Here is a 17,934-nt window from a genome sequence, read left to right as displayed (position 1 = left end):
CAGCCGGGATCCAATTTGAGTCTCCCACGTGGGTGGCAGGGATCCAGTTGCTTGAGCCATAACCTGCTGCCTCCCAGGCCGTGCATTGGCAGGAAGCTGAAATCAGGAGTGGATCCAGAACTCAAATCCAAGTACTCTGACAAGGGATGTGGGCGTCCCGAGTGGCGACTCAGAGACTGCGCTAGACAGCTGCCCTGTGTGTGGCACTTTTCTGTTCCTTCCTAGTGCATCATCTTGCTAGAGCTACCATGACAAAGTGGCACAGACCGGGGAGCTTACACGACACGTGTATCAGCTCACAGTTCAGCAGGCCAGAAGGGCGAGGTAAAGGCAGCAGCCTGGTTGCTTCCTTCTGAGGGCTGTAAGGGAGAATATATCACACCTGCCCGCCTACCTTCTGCGGGCTGCTGGCAATCCGAGATTCTTTGGCTTGTAGGGGCCTCACACAGATCTCTGCCTTCATGCACAAAGGTGCTCTCCCATGTACACATCTGTCTGCGTCCAAACTGCCCCACTTTACAGGGACATGTCCTCACGGCTTCATCTATTTTTAAAAACATTTATTTATTTACTTATTTATTTGAAAGTCAGAGTAACACACAGAGAGAAGGAGAGGCAGAGAGAGAGAGAGAGAGAGAGGTCTTCCATCTGCTGGTTCACTCCCCAGGTGGCTGCAATGCTGGAGCTGGGCTGACCCGAAGCCGGGAGCCAGGAGCTTCTTCTGGGTCTCCTACATGGGTGCAGGGGCCCAAGGATTTGGACCATCTTCTACTGCTTTCCCAGGCCATAGCAGAGAGCTGGATCGGAAGTGGAGCAGCCAGGACTCGAACCGGCGCCCATATAGGATGCTAGCACTGCAGGCGGCAGCTTTACCCACTTTGCCACAGCGTCGGCCCCAAATTGGCTTCATCTTAACTTGAGCATCATCCACATAGTCTCTATTTCCAAATAGGATCCCATTCACAGGCACTGCTGGTTAGAACGTCCACGTCTTTCGGGAGACACAATTCGACCCATACCGCTGGCGTAAAAGAAGGTCGATTAAGCACTGCCCTTCCTTGCATGCTCCTGGATATCCTCAAGGACTTGCCTAAAGACCGAGAATCCTTATGATAAACGTGTAGGAATTACATTGCAGCTTGAGTCCTTTTCCTCGTGTGTGTAGGCGTGTGTGCGCGTGGCTTTGCTTGTTTTCTGGCGAGCGTGTCCTATCCTGTTGAACCAGCCCTTTGCTAACAGGGCAAACCTGGAGATCAGCTATGCCAAAGGACTCCAGAAACTGGCACTCAAGCTGAACAAAGCCTTACAGAACACCAGGAAAAAGTAAGTATCGTGGCAGAGGTAAGGCAAACGTCGTCGTCAGGAATCAGAAAGAGCAACGCAAGTTCTCAATTCCAGCTTACAACTGTGGCAGCTTCAGGTCAGGCACGGCTCCAGCTCTGGGGCACTTCCCGTGTGCCGAGTGCTGGGCTAAATGTTCCACCTTCAGAGCAGCCCTAGAGAACCTCATTATTATCCCTATTCCAGGTAAGGACCCACGGTGTGGCGAGTATATACAGACGAGTCACAGAGCTGCATCCATGCCTGGTCTTGATGACTCCCAAGCCCACATTCATAGCAGACCTCGGTGTTAATATTTAACTCAGGCCGTGGTGTGGTTCAGTCACAAGGTCTTGGAGTCTGAAAATGTGAATCGCTGTTTCTGCTGTGACCTTGGACATGTCACCCAGCCTGTCCATGTCTTGGTTTCTGCCTCTACCTAGACAGAGTCATGACGCAAGGTCCTTCAAATAGTTTGTGAAAATGTGCAATTGCAGAACAAGTTTACTTTGGTGCAAAACAATTTCTAAATCCATGCATAAGTTTTCCATAGTATGTATTTCCATGAATTTTTTGAAGACCCTTTGTCTGTTGCTCCATTGTGTATATATATATGTGACTACATATACCTGTGTATGGGGGCGGGGGGAAGGGAGTGCACATTAAATGAGATAATATATCCAAAGAGCTTAGCACCTCAGGTGCTAAAAAATACTGGTTCATATTCTTTCTATATTGCAGCACTTAGAGTGAAGTAGATTTCTTGTTTTGGAGGAGAAAAAGATATTGGTGTTCTAAAAATGATTCATGCGTGCTAATTTGCTATAAAAATTCTTCCTACAAAAATTCTTGACTAATGCATGCAGACTAACTCTAACCCAGTAGTGCTATTGCAAAGGCCTCTAAGAGTGATGAAAGAGGGAAAAAGGGAAGGCCAAGAAGAAGCCTAACGGGGCTCAAATGCCCACTCTGCCTTAGGCATCACTGGCGAGAGCAAGAGATGATTTTGAAATTGCCCTGGCTTTTAGCTCTGTTTTTATTTTTAGAGAGCTTTATAGTAGACTACAGAAGAGCCAAGAGAGCACAGTGGTTGGTGATGGACTTTTATTGAGACCGGCCAGTTTTGAATTCTAACTCTACCACTTACCGAAAGATCTAGGACAAATTTATCTTAGCTCGCAATGTCTCTTTAAAATGGAAACAGAAGGTCACTGGGAGGATTAAATGAGATAATACAAGATATGTGCTTAGCAGAGTACCTGAAACAGAGCAAAATCTCCTCAAATGTTCATTACTTTGATTCTAATTCCCTCCCAAATAACAAGAAGGGTGGGAGTGCAGAGACACGCCTTACTGTGCTGCAACCCGTGCTGCCAAAGAGCTAGCTGATCCAGAAAGTTCCATCAACCAGGATTAGTACAGGCTCTAATAACACACACTCACTGACTGTTTTTCCAAACCATCATCTGTGCTGGGTGCTTTTACGGTACTTCTACTTTCAAAGATCAGTTAAGTGAGGGGAGAGAAACTGATTATTCAAGGGCTGGCAGGAAATAATGGGAAGGCTCTTCTTTCAGACTGTGGTCCTTAGAGGCCCACATGCTGGATTCGCCACCCTGGTGCCCAGCTGCACTGAGGGGCAAATGTGACATTCTCTCCCCAAAGGTGTGCCTGGCATCCATTATAAATCATGAACTTTATTGAAGTTTAATTCACAAAGCATAATAAGCACCTATTATGAGTACATGGCTTGGTCAGTTTTGACAGGCGTGTGCACTGTGTACCTCCCAAAAGCAAAGCAGGCGTTTTCTTCATGCCGAAAGAGTTCTTGTGCCTGTGGGTGTTGCAGTTGATTTCTCAACAATGTTGCAGTGGATTCATTTCTGAGAGGAGGAGCGTGGTGGGGGCAAGAGTGGGCAAGAGGCACAGAGTCACCACACAGACTCCGGGAGTCGGGTGAAAGCAGGCCTGAGACGAGCATCCTGCAGATTCGTTTATTTGAGTTAGTACAACAGCTTATATAGCCAAGACCAGCCAATCCAGTCAAGGGGCGGTCTATGCCCCAACCAATCACAGCCTGTCGCCAGGCAGTTTCTAAAGCCATCCAATCACAGCCTGTTGCCAGTCAGGCTCTTGTCGCCAGGCAGTTTCTGAAACCATCCAATCACAGCCTGCCGTCAGGCTCTATTGTCATGTGGTTTCCTCTGTTGTCATGTGGTTTCTGAAGCCATCCAATCACGGCCTGTTGCCAGGCAGTTTCTGTTGTCAGTGGCCATCTTGGCATGACCTTTTCACCTCAGTGGCCATCTTGGCATGAACTTTTCACCTCATTCCACCACATGTGGGCACATCTTCCCCTTTCTAGCCCCAAGCACCCACCCATCCGCCTCCTGTCTGTGCACAGTCCCTTTGTCTGCTCTGGAGTTCCCCATCACTGGAGGCATGTGATAGCTGCTGGTGCTGTTTTGTGTCTGCCTTTGGACATCATTCTTGCATCCAGTTTTCCCTATGCTCAGACTTAGGGTGCAAACTACGGCACCTGGAGGCCAAACTTCTATTCCATCCTCACTCTGACGGTAGTGCAGCTCCTTCCCCTCGCTCTGCACCCAAATCCACACAGACCTGTGGTCCCTGAGGTTCATTCATGTGCTGAGTTTATTGTCCTGGATTCCACGGGCTGTTGGGAGCTGAGTCCCCTCTGCAGAGCCAAGAACACACTTCCTAACCCTCCTGCAGAGACGGTCTGGGGGGCCTCCTGTCACCAGCCCGTTCCCAACCTTGGCCATTAGAGTACCCCGATTTCCTGCAGAGCGGAAATGAAAAATGAAAATCTAAGCTTCAAATGCCTAAGGAAAAAGCAGCAAATAGAATGACTGGAGTGCAAATAAATACCTGGGCGGAATTTAAGTTTATGGAGAAACTGAAATGAGGTTGGGGAAATGCATGCAACGGCTGTTGGCAGGCGATCAGACGCCATGTTTTATATCCCAGCATTTACTACGGAAAGGATACTCATCCCTGTCCTCTGTCTTTGCTTCTAGCTGTCTCAGCAGCGCCTGGGCCTGGGCCGCGGAGGGCATGAAGTCCACAGCAGACCTGCATCAGTGAGTGCTCCCAGCCCTGACCCTGGCTTCCCTCCAAACCCAAAGGGAGTTTGTGGTGCTAAGTGGGTGCAGTGCAAATATCCCACTTCAAATTTGCACTGGATACACACACCAGAACACACCGTTTTATTTCCCCGGAAAGTAATTTGGAAGGTAGATGTAAACCCTCATCTGGCGCTTGTGTGTCTTTGATGTTCTATTTTCAGAAAACTCGGCAGAGCAATTGAGTTGGAGGCGATAAAACCGACTCATCAAATCCTGAGTGTACAAGAGAAGAAGAGAAAATCAGTGAGTCTAAACCTTTTCTTCTCCCCAGTTTAAAACAAGATTTTTGTCTTTGGCCCAAGGAGGAAAAGGTATTCTGAGAGTGGTACTAGGTTTCGGGAATTTATCATAAAAATAAACAGAGAGTCCTATTATCATAGTGAAAAAGTGGGAACTCCTGCAGTCAGAAATAACTATGAATTCAAGCCTGAGAATGCTATGAACTCTTAACAAATTTATTATAGAGGAATTCAATCACTTGGAGACTTTTTCATAACATAATGCTATGTTAAAAAGATTAAAAAAAAAGAAAATGAAAAATCCAAAATAATATAATCCCAATGTTACCAAAAATGGATAGAAAAAAGCTGGAAGACCCTTCCCAAAATGTTACTAAGAATTATCTTTAGGTGGCAGAATTGGGGGTTTGTTATTTTTATTATTTTGTATTTCTTTTTTCTTTCAATTTCTTCATTTAACTTGTAAATAGAAAATGATAAGCACAGTTCTTAAAAAGATGCTTTTCTATGCTTATTAACTTAAGATTATGAAAAGACATTAATGAGTACAATCATCAAGTATCCTTAAAACGAAAGAAAATTAACTAAGCAATTCTTTTTGGGGTATCTGGTCCTATTTCAGGGTAATTTCTAGTCCTCTGTACATTTCTTTCAGAAGTTTCATTTGTGCTCCTGTGCCTTTTCCTCTATGTGTCATGCAGTCATTAAACACTCCAAACCATGTCACCAGGCAATATCAGTGGGTGCTGGCCTCATGTTCGGGCTATCATTTGGGATGGTCACATCCCACATCAGAGCACCTGAGTCTGACATCCAGCTCTGGCTCCTGACTCTAGCTTCCTGCTGATGCACTCCCTGAGAAACAACAGTGATGGCTCAGAATGAGGGACCTGGATTGAATTCTCGGCTTTCAGCTTTGGCCTGGCCTAGTCTCAGCCATTGTGGACATTAGGGAAGTGAACCAGGAGATGGGAGCTCTCTCTTTCTCTGTGTGTGTGTCTTGCAAAAGCTAAGATTAACAAATAATAAATAAATAAATAAATAAAGGGACGTTAGTTATAATTAAGAATTCAGGAGTACCTGGATTTGAATCCCATCTCTACTTCTGTTTCCGGCTTCTTACTAATGTGCACCCTGGGAGGCAGCTGGTGATGGCCCAAGCATTTGGGTCCCTGCCACCTATGTGGGAGACCTGGATTTAATTCTGAGCTCCAAGCTTCAGCGTGGCCCAGTCTTGTCTGCTGTGGGCATTTGAGAAGTGAATCAATGGTAGAAGATCTCTCTTTCTCTCTCCCCTCTCTGTTATTCTGCCTTTCAAATAAATAAAAATCTTTTAAAATAAAGAGAGAGTGAATGAAAGAAAGAGAGAAAGAAAGAAACCAAACCTCCAAAGCCATGAGTTGAAATAAACCTCTTCCATTCATAAGCAGTCTGTCCTAGGTGTTTACTTGTAATGAAAGTCTGATTAATAGAGCCCACCTGCTAATACCATCACATTGTGGGAAAAGGCTTCAACCTATGAATCTGGGGAGGGTGGGGCACAAACAATTGGTCTACAGCCTTAACTAAACAAGAAGAAAGCAATAACGTTTTCCCTTTTTTCCCTTGCAATAGCTTGATAATGAAGTTGAGAAGACAGCTAACCTTGTCCTTAGCAACTGGAATCAGCAAATTAAGGCAAGTATGCACAAATATCACTGTGTGAACTCCGTTTTTGGCATTGAGCCTTTTTGCCGTTGCACAAGTATGATCACATGTTCTAGCATTAGTACTTCTAAATGCTAACTGAAGAGAAAAATGTTTCCTCACTTGAGTTGTTACCTTAATACATCTTCCAGCTTAATCAATAGAAGAGCAACACTCTAAGTATGATTATTTACAGCTAACAAATATGTAGCAATAACAATTTTGTGCCAAGTCCTACATCTTTGTATAATTAATCATCACAACAACTCAATGCGATATGGGACTTTGCAATGTTATTTTGCAGATTGATAAACTGAGACACAGAGAGTTAAGTCATTTTCTCAAAAGATAACAGTTGGAGCCGGCGCCGCGGCTCACTAGGTTAATCCTCCGCCTAGCGGCGCCGGCACACCGGGTTCTAGTCCCGGTCAGGGCACCGGATTCTGTCCCCTCTTCCAGGCCAGCCCTCTGCTGTGGCCAGGGAGTGCAGTGGAGGATGGCCCAGGTGCTTGGGCCCTGCACCCCATGGGAGACCAGGAAAAGCACCTGGCTCCTGGCTCCTGCCATCGGATCAGCGCGGTGCGCCGGCCGCAGCGCGCCGGCCGCGGCGGCCATTGGAGGGTGAACCAACGGCAAAGGAAGACCTTTCTCTCTGTCTCTCTCTCTCACTGTCCACTCTGCCTGTCAAAAAAAAAAAAAAAAAATAACAGTTGGACCAAGAATTGTTACAAATCATTGGGCTCCAATGTCACTTCTCTTAACCATTACCTTGTACTGATGGTCTCTGTATAATTTGCAATTTAGGGAAAGTGGCTATTACCACTTGGGATTTTTCATCTGTAGAAGAGTGTTTATGCTCTCTCCCTCAGTAGTGAGAGGGGCATGGCGTGAGGTAGGTAGTGACATGTGAGGGGGAATGCACACACGTTTATATGGTCCACTCGTGCACAACACTGCGCTAAGGGATGATCTTTGTTTTCTAGTGCCTTAAGTTACTTGGTGGGGCTAAGCCTCTGCCTGAGGTGCTGGCATCCCATATGGGCACCCGTTCGTGTCCTGTCGCTCCCCCGCTTCACGGAGGAACGACACTAGACCCTGGGCTGTTCTTTTGTCTGCTAGGCCCTTCCCGGGTTTGCTGCTGGTTCTTCCCGGGTTGGCTGCCGATCCTTCCACCTCCGTGGAAGGGCGGCTCCCCCTGCCACTTTCCCCACTTCCGCGGGGGAGTGGCACATTGCCAGCCGACTCTCTCGGGGGCTGCTCAGATGTTATCCTAATGTTCCCTTTAGATGTTCCTGGTGCATGTTGTCTCTCTCCTCCTTTATAGTCCTCTTCCACCAATCCCAACTCTGCTACCCACACGCCAAGTACGCTGCTCTCCTCCAATCAGGAGCAGGATCAGCTCCTGCAGGTTATTGGTCGAACTGGAGGCAGCTGTGTAAAAGTTGTTTACTCCTCTCCCAGCGCCATATTGTGGGAGAGCAGATGCACAGAATAAGTCTTAATTCCAGTAACTTAGTCTAGTCCGAGTTGCTCCCCACAGTGTCCCAGATGCTCCTCTTCCCATTCAGCTCTCTGCTATGGTCTGGGAAAGCAGAAGATGGCCCATGTGCTTGGGCCCCTGCACCCATGTGGGAGACCCGGAATTAGGTCCTGGTTCCTGAACGGCCCAGCTGCAGCCATTGCAGCCATTTGGGGAGTGAACCAGCAATTAGAAGACCTCTCTCTCTGTCTCTCCCTCTCTCTGTTTGTAACTATACCTCTCAAATAAATAAATAAATCTGTAAAAAAAAAAAGATGGCTAGATACCATTTGAACAGAAAATAGAAAATGAATGCTAACTAGAGGAATTGCAGTCTGATGTGAGAAGCTGGAGCATGTCATTATAACTTCTTTTTAAAAACTCTTTATAAGTTCTTAAGGGGTGACAATCACAAAGAGTCCCTGTGAACAGAGGACTATTCTAAAATAAGTGAGTACAGGAAGAAGTCATTTGAAGTAGGAAAGATCTGCTAAGAAAACCCAGTGATCCTCTTTGAGGCAACTTGGACTCCAAGAGTTAAAATTTTCTCTTCTCATCTCCAAGTTCATGTCCAAAGAGAACCTTTGCAAGTAAACATCCTCTACTACCAAATAACCAGATGCCCTCAGAAACAGGTGGTCTTGGCATCGCTTCTGGAACTGAGGAATCCACAGCCAGAAATGTTTGAGATATAGGAATTCCCTAACAGTAGTTGTCCTAGTAAATGCAAGATTGCAAGGATCATTTTTGTAATACATATTTAATGTTCCAGAAAAGATATCTAGTCATTGGTTTTCAGTTTTGCTCTTCAGTTTATGAGCCTTCTTAAAATGCATTTACTTCTAAAAATCAATCTTCTTTCAATATTCAGCTTTCACAGGAAATGCAGCACAATGGACCAAAATCCAGGAATGGTGCGCAGGAGCTAAAACTGCTTCCAAGAACCAAAAGCATCTTTCATTATTTCCCAGTTCCTACCAAGTCATTTGCTAAGTGAAATGATACTATTTTTTATGAAGGATGACAGAGAAATTAGAGAACATAAAATTCTTGAGCCATACTAATTTTCTCCCCAATTGCAATTCAAGAGATCCAGGCTGTGGATAATGAAGTGCAGTCTACTTGGGAAGCACAATGCAAGCCTTAAAGAGCCAGTGCACGTGCCTCACAGCCCCATCCATCAGCAGGCGTGTAACCAACTGAAGGTGGAGGAAGAGGGCCGTGTTCCTTCCTGTCCCATGCACAGCCTTTGCGTGCTGGTTTTGAGAGGCAGAAGGCTTTGCCTCTGATTCCCAAGATCAAAGCCCTCAGACAGGCAGGCTTCGTTCGCTCCTTTCATTATCTGGCTTGACAGTTTTTGCAGTCTTGAGGTGAAAAGCCAGAGAGTCTTTGAGCTCAGTGCCTGAGAGGCTGACTCCAGCTTCAGCCAAGTTCCAACTGTAGAAAAGGAAATGGTCTTCTGATCATAACCCGCTCTGAGATTCGAGGCGGCACCAGGAGGGAGGCTGAGCGCTTTCTCCTTCCCCATCACCTCTGTGTGTCTCTCACCCCAACCAAGGCACAGCGTTTCACAGGATGCCTGGCAAATGCCCAGCTCCCAAGCCTGGGCATCAGGGAGCAAGATGTCTACCTTTGCTGCAACGTGTGAGAGAGCTTTTGTTTTTTTTTTTAAAGATGTATTTATTGGGAGATGCCGCTAAGCCTCCACCTGTTGTACTCCCCAAATGGCTGCAATGGCAAAAGCTGGGCTGTTCCAAACCCAGAAGCCCTGGGCTTTTTCCAGGTCGCCCACGTCGGTGCAGGGGCCCAGGTACTTGGGCCATCTTCCACTGCTTCCCCAGGTGCATGAGCAGAGAGCTGGATCAGAATTGGAGCAGGCCAGCGCCGCGGCTCACTAGGCTAATCCTCCGCCTTGCGGTGCCGGCACACTGGGTTCTAGACCTGGTTGGGGCGCTGGATTCCGTCCCGGTTGCCCCTCTTCCAGGCCAGCTCTCTGCTGTGGCCAGGGAATGCAGTGGAGGATGGCCCAAGTGCTTGGGCCCTGCACCCCATGGGAGACCAGGATAAGTACCTGGCTCCTGCCATCGGATCAGCGCAGTGCCATTGGAAGACCTTTCTCTCTGTCTCTCTCTCTCACTGTCCACTCGAACTAGCACCCACATGGGATGCTGGCAGCCCAGGCAACAGCTCTAGGCCCTATGCCACAGCACGCGCCCCACCCCCCCCCCGAGAGAGCATTTAAAAACCACTTCAGTTGTGGTCCAGATTCCTTTAAGACATCACGCTGGAAGTCTTCAGTGTCTGTGGTGGTATTTTCTGCGGTAAGACCATTTTGCTAGCTAGAAAAATGCTTCCGAGTTTTGCAGGCCTTCGGTGATTTAGCAGAATATATAACCCTCACGAGTGTATCCATGTAATGAAAAGATGCACTGTGGTTCTCAGGGCACGTGCGCACTGCCTGCTATTTTAGGCAGCTTTTGAGGTGAGGGTGGGAAGGAAGAACAAGAAATGAGCAATCATTCAAGCTAGCCCATGATCCAAACAGAAAAACTCTTCTCCATTTTTTTTTTCTTCTATGTGTGTTTTTGACTCTAGGCCAAGAAGAAATTAATGGTGAGCACCAAGAAGCATGAAGCCCTTTTCCATCTTGTAGAGAGCTCCAGGCAATCTGCGACTGAAAAGGAGAAGCAGAAGGTAAGCTGTCCCAGCCTACCCGGCGCGTGCGGCTCTGAGACGGATGCGCTGCGCGCCCTTCGCCCACCACCCCCACCCTGCACGAGAGAACCAGCCGACTCCTCCCTCTGCGTGGGGTCCCTGCAGAGCTGCAGCTTGGCAGCGCGTGAAAGAGGATTCCAAGTCATTCCGGGTTCACCTTTGTTGTTAAAAAGTATTCCTGAGCGGGTGTTTGGTTCAGTGGCTCGGAACACTTGGATCCCGTGGTTGGAATGACTGGTTTGAGTCCTGGCTACTCCGCTTCTGATGCAGCTTCTAGCTGGTGTGCATCCACTGGGGACAGTGGATGCTGGTTTGGATTTTTTGATCCCTGATACCTGCATGGGAGACCTGGATGGAATTCTGGCCTCCTGGCTTCAGCCTGCCCTGCTCTGGCTGCTGTGCGCATTTGGGCAGTGAACCAGTGGATAGAAAATCTCTCTTTCTCTCTCTCTCTCTCTCTTTGCTTCTGTCTTTCAGATGGAATGAAAATAAAATTTTTTTAAAATATTATTGGCATGACAAATTAGACCAATGTCCAAATTTTGAAAGGGAATCCTATTAATAAAAACAATTCTCAGCTCACACGCCATCTAAGTCTAAATATATATACTTTATATGTAATTTGCATATTATACATAGTCCTTATGTATAACACTAGTATTTGAGGAACTCTATAGAGCATTAAAAAGTGGAGGTTAACAGATTCTGCCTGACGCCAGCTCTCAGTTCCACTTTCTGCTAATGCAGAGCCTGGGAGACAGCAGTGATGGCGCCAGTTGGGTCCCCGCCACTCACATGGGACGCTTGGATTTTATTACTATTGCTCTGTCTCTTTGCCTCTTAAAAAGCAGTAGAATGTTCACAGGATAAGATAAAGATGAGATAATATTTTAAATAATTAGCAAATCATGATGTATTTACAAAATCATCAAGCAATATTTTCAGGCAAAATATAGGGCAAGGTTTAGCCTTAACCACCGTAAACACAAATTCACAATCCTAACAGTCTACCCAATGACTTTTCATTTTAAGTAATTTAATAACTGAGTTCTTTCATCAGCATCTAGTCAGTTCTCACGATGTCATCCCAGTTTTGCTTTTTCACGTGCATATTGGTGCGTGCATAACCAGGAGCCGGAGAAAAACCTCAGCTCGGACATTTTTTACAGCTTCCTTGCATGCATCGTTAGTAACAGCAGTCTGCGGTTCTTGGCAGAAATCTTTCCAAGATATTTGTGCATTTTGCATATAATTGACTTAATTGGAGCTTGATAAAAGTCTGCAGATCCACCTGACCCAGGCTCATGCCAACGGCCACATATCCCAGGAGACCGGAAGGGAAGACACTCGCCAGGGCCCATGGCAGCTTCCCATGGAGCAGACTCTGCACTCTTCCCCCAGGCCACTTCAGGACCCGTGTCTGTCCACATTCATCAATTCATATGTCCACTCACATATTCAGTAAGAGTAAGTCTGATAACTGTTCTTACTCAAAAAGGAGCACAAATGATATTGGGGTACAGAAATAAGATCAGAATCTCCCCCCCAAGAGGTGCAGTCCCCATTCGGAAACACAGCTCGCACCACTGCAACCCCAGACATTTTCTTTAAGCTTTTATTTGTTTATTTGAGAGGCAGAGTTACAGACAGAGAGAGGGAGAGACTGAGAGAGAGAGGTCTGAAGCCAGGAGCCAGGAGCCTCCTCCGGGACTCCCGCATGGGTGCAGGGGCCCAAGGACTTGGGCCATCTTCCACTGCCTTCCCAGGCCACTAGCAGAGAGCTGGATCTGAAGAGGAGCAGCCAGGACATGAACCGATGCTCATATGGGATGTCAGCGCCACAGGCGGAGGCCTAACTGACATGCCACAGCGCCAGCCCCAAACCCAACCATTCTTCAAAGGAAAAGAAATGCCATAGCAAGTGGTTCTGTCCAGCGAAAGAGACTGTCAGTTGAGTAACTTAAGGTAGCGTTGTTAGCAAGCTTTTACAAGGTTCTTCTGTCTTCACGGTTTGAAATGCTAGCCCACAGTGCATTAAAACGTTCAGCACCACAACCTGTCCCAGGCCTACTGAACCCTCATTAGCTGCTATTCTTTGTTGATGTCAAGCAATAACAAGAAGAAAACTCACACAGCTAAGTGGTGAATTTCCTCTTGCTCCCTCCACTAGCTAATGGCGTCCCCGGGAGGCAGATGTTCACGGTCCCCACCTCCTCCCGCTGGTCCTGCAGCCATGACCTTTGGCTGTGGCTGCATCACAGATCCATCCCCTCTTCACTGCTTAATCTAGCAGCTTTTTCCAGGCCTCCCACTGAACAGCCAAGGCAGCATCATTTTCTCATCTCACATAGAAGCGCGCTGTCTCCAGCCCGAGCCGGTCCCCTGTGCTTCTCCATACTTCTTCCCATTTCTCAACAGTCCTTGTTCTCACCAGAGCTGATCCAAACCTCCACTCGCCTCACACTTCCTGCTGTAGCACCCACTCCCTGCGGACGATCTGGCTCCTACGTCACAGCGACACCATCTGCACATCTGCCCTGGAGAGGCAGAGTCTTCACCCTGTGCGCCTGTCCCGTCCCGTCCCGTCCCGCCCCGCCTCTCCCACTCTTAATAATCCCTCTCTCTCTTCTATCTTGGACAGTCCCTGTCTCATGGTTCCTTCCGATCGTCTTCTCGATGCCATTCAGGCTGCTATCATGAATTACTGGAGACTGTAATAAAACACACACACACACACACACACAGAGTGGGAGGTGTGCAGAGGGTTAAGTCACAGCTTTCTACACCAGCATCCCATCTCAGAGTGCCATTTGAGTCCTGGCTGCTCCACTTCAGATCCAGCTCCATGATGATGTGACTGGGAAGGCAATGAAGATGGCCCAAAAGTGCTTGAACTCCTGCCACCCACATGGGAGACCCAGATCCTGGCTTTGGCTTGTCCAAGCCCTGGCCATTGCATCCATCCGGGAAGCAAACCAGTAAATGGGAGATTCTCTTTCTCTCTTCTCTCTCTGTCTCTACCTCTCTCTCCCTCTCAAATAAAAAAATATTTTTTTGGAAAAAAAAAGTGGGGGGTGGCTTTGTGGCCTGGTGGGTGCCAGTTCATGTTCCAGCTGCTCCACTTCTGATCCAGCTCCTAGGGAAAGCTATGAGGTCCTGAAGAAGCTCCTGGCTCCTGGCTTTGACCTGGCCCAGCTCCTGCTGTTGCTGCCATTTGGGAGAGTGAACCAGCAGATGGAAGACCTTTCTCTCTCTCTGTCTCTCCCCCTCTCTCTGTAACTCTGCCTTTCAAATAAATAAAATAAATATTTTTTTAAAAAAGGAGAAAACCCAAGCATTTATTCTTCACAGTTCTGGAGACAGAGATTGGGGGCCAGCATTAGTGGGTTCTGGCGAGAGCCCTCTCCCAGGGTGCAGACGGCAGTTTTCTGCAGCCACCTCCCAGGGCAGAAGGAAGGCTCCTATTATAAGGACTTTAAACCAATGAGGAGTCTACTCTCATGATCAGATCACCTCCCCAAAGCCTCACCCCCTAACACCATCACATAGGGCAGTAGGATTTCAGCAGGTGAATTTGGGGTGGTTCCATCACACCTCCACCTTGGGAGAGCAGGGAGCGTTAGAGACACAACTTTGCATGCTGCTGCTCCTGTTCCTCCCTAATAATTACCATCTCTTCTTTTCACACTAAGCTTTATGGGAAGGGTCAGCTATGCTGTCTCCACTGCCCCGTCTCCTGTTTACTTGTTAAAGCATTCCAGTTAAGCTTCCCCACCATCCCACTCAGAGTGTCCTTGCCATCAGAGGTAATGCCCTCCTGTTCCAAAAGCCAGTGAGTGCTTTCCAGTTCTGACCTTGTTGAACTTCGAGTCCTTAGGCATTGTTTAGTTCCACCTTCTAGAAACCCTTCTTTTAATTTAGCAGCATCTTCATCTTTTGGTTTTCCTCCTACCTTTTTTGAAAATTTTATCTTAGTCTCTTTTATGGACTTTTCTTGTTCTGCCTGGCCTTTTTATATTCCTGTGTCTGAAGATTTCTCTCCTGGGCCTTGCTCTGTTTTATTCACCATCGTTATCTCCAGTGTCTGAAGTAGTACTCTCAATACCAAGTAATCAATAAATAATAGGTACTCATTAAATATACTCTCAAGGCTGCGACTACCATATCTATGCTACCAATACCTAAATGTGTAACTCCAGCACACACCAGTCTTTAAACTGCTTTCTGGCAACTCAAAATCAATATCTAAAACCAGACCTGGTACTTTACTCTATCAAAGATATTCCTTATTCCTATGCTCTCTGTATCTTTGAATATCATTACCCATCATATTCTTCCAGATCTAATTCCTAAACCAAATACTTCTTGAACTTTTCCTCCTCCTCTCTCTCTCTCTCTCTCTCTCTCTCTCTCTCTCTCTCTCCTCCCCCCTCTCTCTCCCTCCTCTCCCCCTCCATTTCCCTCTCCCTCTCTCTGGCTACTAGTCTTTTGCCTGATTTATTGTAACCAACAGATGGGCCTCTGCTTTCCATGTTGCCCCATCCTGTGTATTTCCCATGTACAAAGCCGAGTCCTCTTCTCTGAAATTTGTATCCAAGCATATCATTCTCCATTGGAAAGGCTTTGCAGGGACCCAGAATAAAGGCCACACTCATTTCCGTGGCCTTCAAGGCCCTCCCTGACTTGGCCCCTGCCCATCACTTCAGCTTCCTCTCTCATAGTCCTCCTCTCAAACTGTGTGCTCCAACCTCACCAACAGTGATTTTTTTGTATCAAGTCATGCTATTTTGCTCCAACAATTCCTATTTTCATTTCAGGTTTATTCATGTGGATTTTTTTAAAAGCATCTACTATATGGCAAGTCATGGCTTCACTATCACATCAATTCCAAGGACAGTTTAGGTGCCTCCCTGGGTGCCCCAGTGACACTTAACTATTCCTGCTATCTTGGGATCTACCACACAGGTGGTAGTGGTCTGTAGGGGCCTCCGTCTCCAAAGCCCTGCACATGACCCACTGCAGGCACTCAATAAATGTGTGTGGACTAAATGAATGAGATGTTTGTTGCAAGGGGAGGAAAAAGGGGAAGGAAAAATAATTTAATCTTAGGCAAATATTAGTAATGGAGGTATCTTCAATGAGACCCTAGAAGTCTACGTTCTTTTCTATTTGAGACTATTTGCTGTGAATTTGCCATGCAGAAACTTCTAGTCCATAGCTCTGTCTTGTAGCTGATGAATATAAGGGGTGAGTTAAAAAAAAAAAAAAACCACAAAGTTCCCATCTCTGGAGATCTGTGCATTTTCAGTAAGAATCTAAGGACAGTGACTTAGCAAAGTATAGCCGTGGCACTCACCAAGCTGACTTACTGTGTTGTTATCAAGTTAAAATTCACAGGCTCATGTTTCTACAGAGAGATGTGGTTCATTACATTTGATATACAAAACCAAATGTGTCCTGTGTAGGTCATACTTTGGAGCCAAGGGACAGCTGAATAGCTAGCACAGCAATTGGAATAATAAAGTGAGTGGCAGCAACATCCAGCATTTTGGATGAATGTTCTTCATTATTGTATCATTACCCAACATGTCCTTAAACAGAAAGAGAGTCATTAGTAAAAAGCTTTTGTCTCTGTCCTTGAAACTCCTAAACTGCTTAAGTCAGGGATTCCTTGATATTCTTTAAAGTATGGTTCCGAGACCATGTGCATGAGGATCATCTGCGAAGGGCGTGAAGTTCAGATTTGCTAATCCCATGGCAGGGCTATTCAGTATTGCTAGCCGTGAGACTCTGGGATTTGCTATTTTACAAGTATCCCAGGTCATTGCTAGATATTCTAAATTCTGAGAATTATTCATGTAATCCAACTTCCTCATTTCTGAGATGTGAAATTACTTGTCTGGGCGTTTTGATCATCAGTTTCAGTTACCCTGATCCGGAGAGTTTTGTATGATTTTGATTTTTAGATGATCTAACAATCAGAATGCAAATGTTGGTGATTGGCAGCAGGCTGCTTGTGAAGGAGCAAATCACTGGAGGGTGGGGCGACAGGAAACCACTGTGAAGCTGTCCACAACTTACAATACATATTGGGTGTGTGTGTCTTGGCCTTTTCACTAGTACCAGTTATACTCGCTAGTGTTTGAGTGTGGCCCAGGTGTTGGGCACTGTGCCACATGTGTTATATACACCAGCTGCTGGATCCTGAGAGCAACCCAGGGAAGCTATAGTCATCTCCCCACCACAAAGCTGAGACACCTGTGGTTCATGAAGGTTAAGTAACTTGTCTGCAGCCAGAACCTGGGCTCTCCTTCTGGAAATCTAATTCCAAAGCTCTACTGCTGGTTTTAGGATGGTCAGACAGAAAGAGAGCTGGGCCTGTTCGAAAACTTAGTTCTAAAAGTTACGTGACTCCAGACATCTCTAAGAAACACAAGGGCCTACAAGACTGCCAAGTCTGGTGGTGACTGCCATCTTGAGTTGCAGATCCTTGACCTGCACTGTCAGTTCTCAAATGCACTGACATTTGACCGCCTTTTTGATTTGATGAATGTGGACAAATCACTTCAGATTTAAGGGGCTTGATTGCCTTGAAAAATCATACTGAAAACGCTTGGGTTTCCTTCTGGTCCTGCCATCCCTTTTTTTCTTGAAAAAAAATCTTTGGTTTTGTCATCTGTATTTAATATTCATGACTTTAGCTGAAAAATAAGAAGTATATCATTGGGTCACAGATAATTCTTTGCATGAAATTCCAAAGAGACTTCATAAATGTGTTAATGAATGCATGATAATGCTATTTTAATTTAGCTCCTCAACAAGCTGAAAAAATCAACTGAGAAGCTGGAAAAGGAAGATGAAAATTACTATCAAAAAAACATGGCCGGCTATTCCACCAGACTGAAATGGGAAAGCACACTAGGAAACTGCTACCAGGTACGTGTGCATTCGAATGTTTCTTCTTTACCTCAGCATCCTTCTCGCCTGTTAAGGTCTTCCTGCACCTTCCCTCTCCACCCATTCTTTCACCAGTCCCAATTTTTATACGGAAGCATCACAGAAATTATCTTCTTTCTTTACAAAATCTTCTTACTGGTGACAAAATATACATTCTTCCACATTCCAGTGACTTCCTTTCAACTTCAGCTTTAGTAGTGTTTAAGACCAAGGTGCTTTTTAAAAAATATATTAGAATTTGATCCACATAGAGTATGTACTCAAAATTATAATCTTGAGTAAAAGAAGGGTTTCCTTTGACCTCTCTGACTTATTTCCTGGATTTTTGCTGCCACTATACTGGAAGTCA

General features: G+C 46.1%; 1 protein-coding gene across 2 annotated transcripts in view; it reads left to right on the top strand.

Annotated features, from left to right (window-relative positions):
• NOSTRIN (nitric oxide synthase trafficking) overlaps positions 1 to 17,934 on the top strand; it is a 58,920-nt gene that overhangs the window by 20,512 nt on the left and 20,474 nt on the right. Inside the window, exons 3-8 of one of the 2 annotated variants that reach the window (XM_008258703.4) lie at positions 1,240 to 1,323; positions 4,362 to 4,424; positions 4,631 to 4,712; positions 6,323 to 6,385; positions 10,509 to 10,607; positions 17,439 to 17,564. In XM_008258703.4, the coding sequence (XP_008256925.2) occupies positions 1,240 to 1,323; positions 4,362 to 4,424; positions 4,631 to 4,712; positions 6,323 to 6,385; positions 10,509 to 10,607; positions 17,439 to 17,564 (517 nt within the window). The remainder of the gene's footprint in view (positions 1 to 1,239; positions 1,324 to 4,361; positions 4,425 to 4,630; positions 4,713 to 6,322; positions 6,386 to 10,508; positions 10,608 to 17,438; positions 17,565 to 17,934) is intronic. The other variant, XM_070070729.1, reaches the window with a different exon arrangement.

The sequence above is a fragment of the Oryctolagus cuniculus genome, chromosome 3 (assembly GCF_964237555.1).
Source record: "Oryctolagus cuniculus chromosome 3, mOryCun1.1, whole genome shotgun sequence".
Lineage (NCBI taxonomy): Eukaryota > Metazoa > Chordata > Mammalia > Lagomorpha > Leporidae > Oryctolagus > Oryctolagus cuniculus.
The sequence above is the reverse complement of the archived record's forward strand: the minus strand, read 5'-3'. Positions and strand labels throughout refer to the sequence as shown.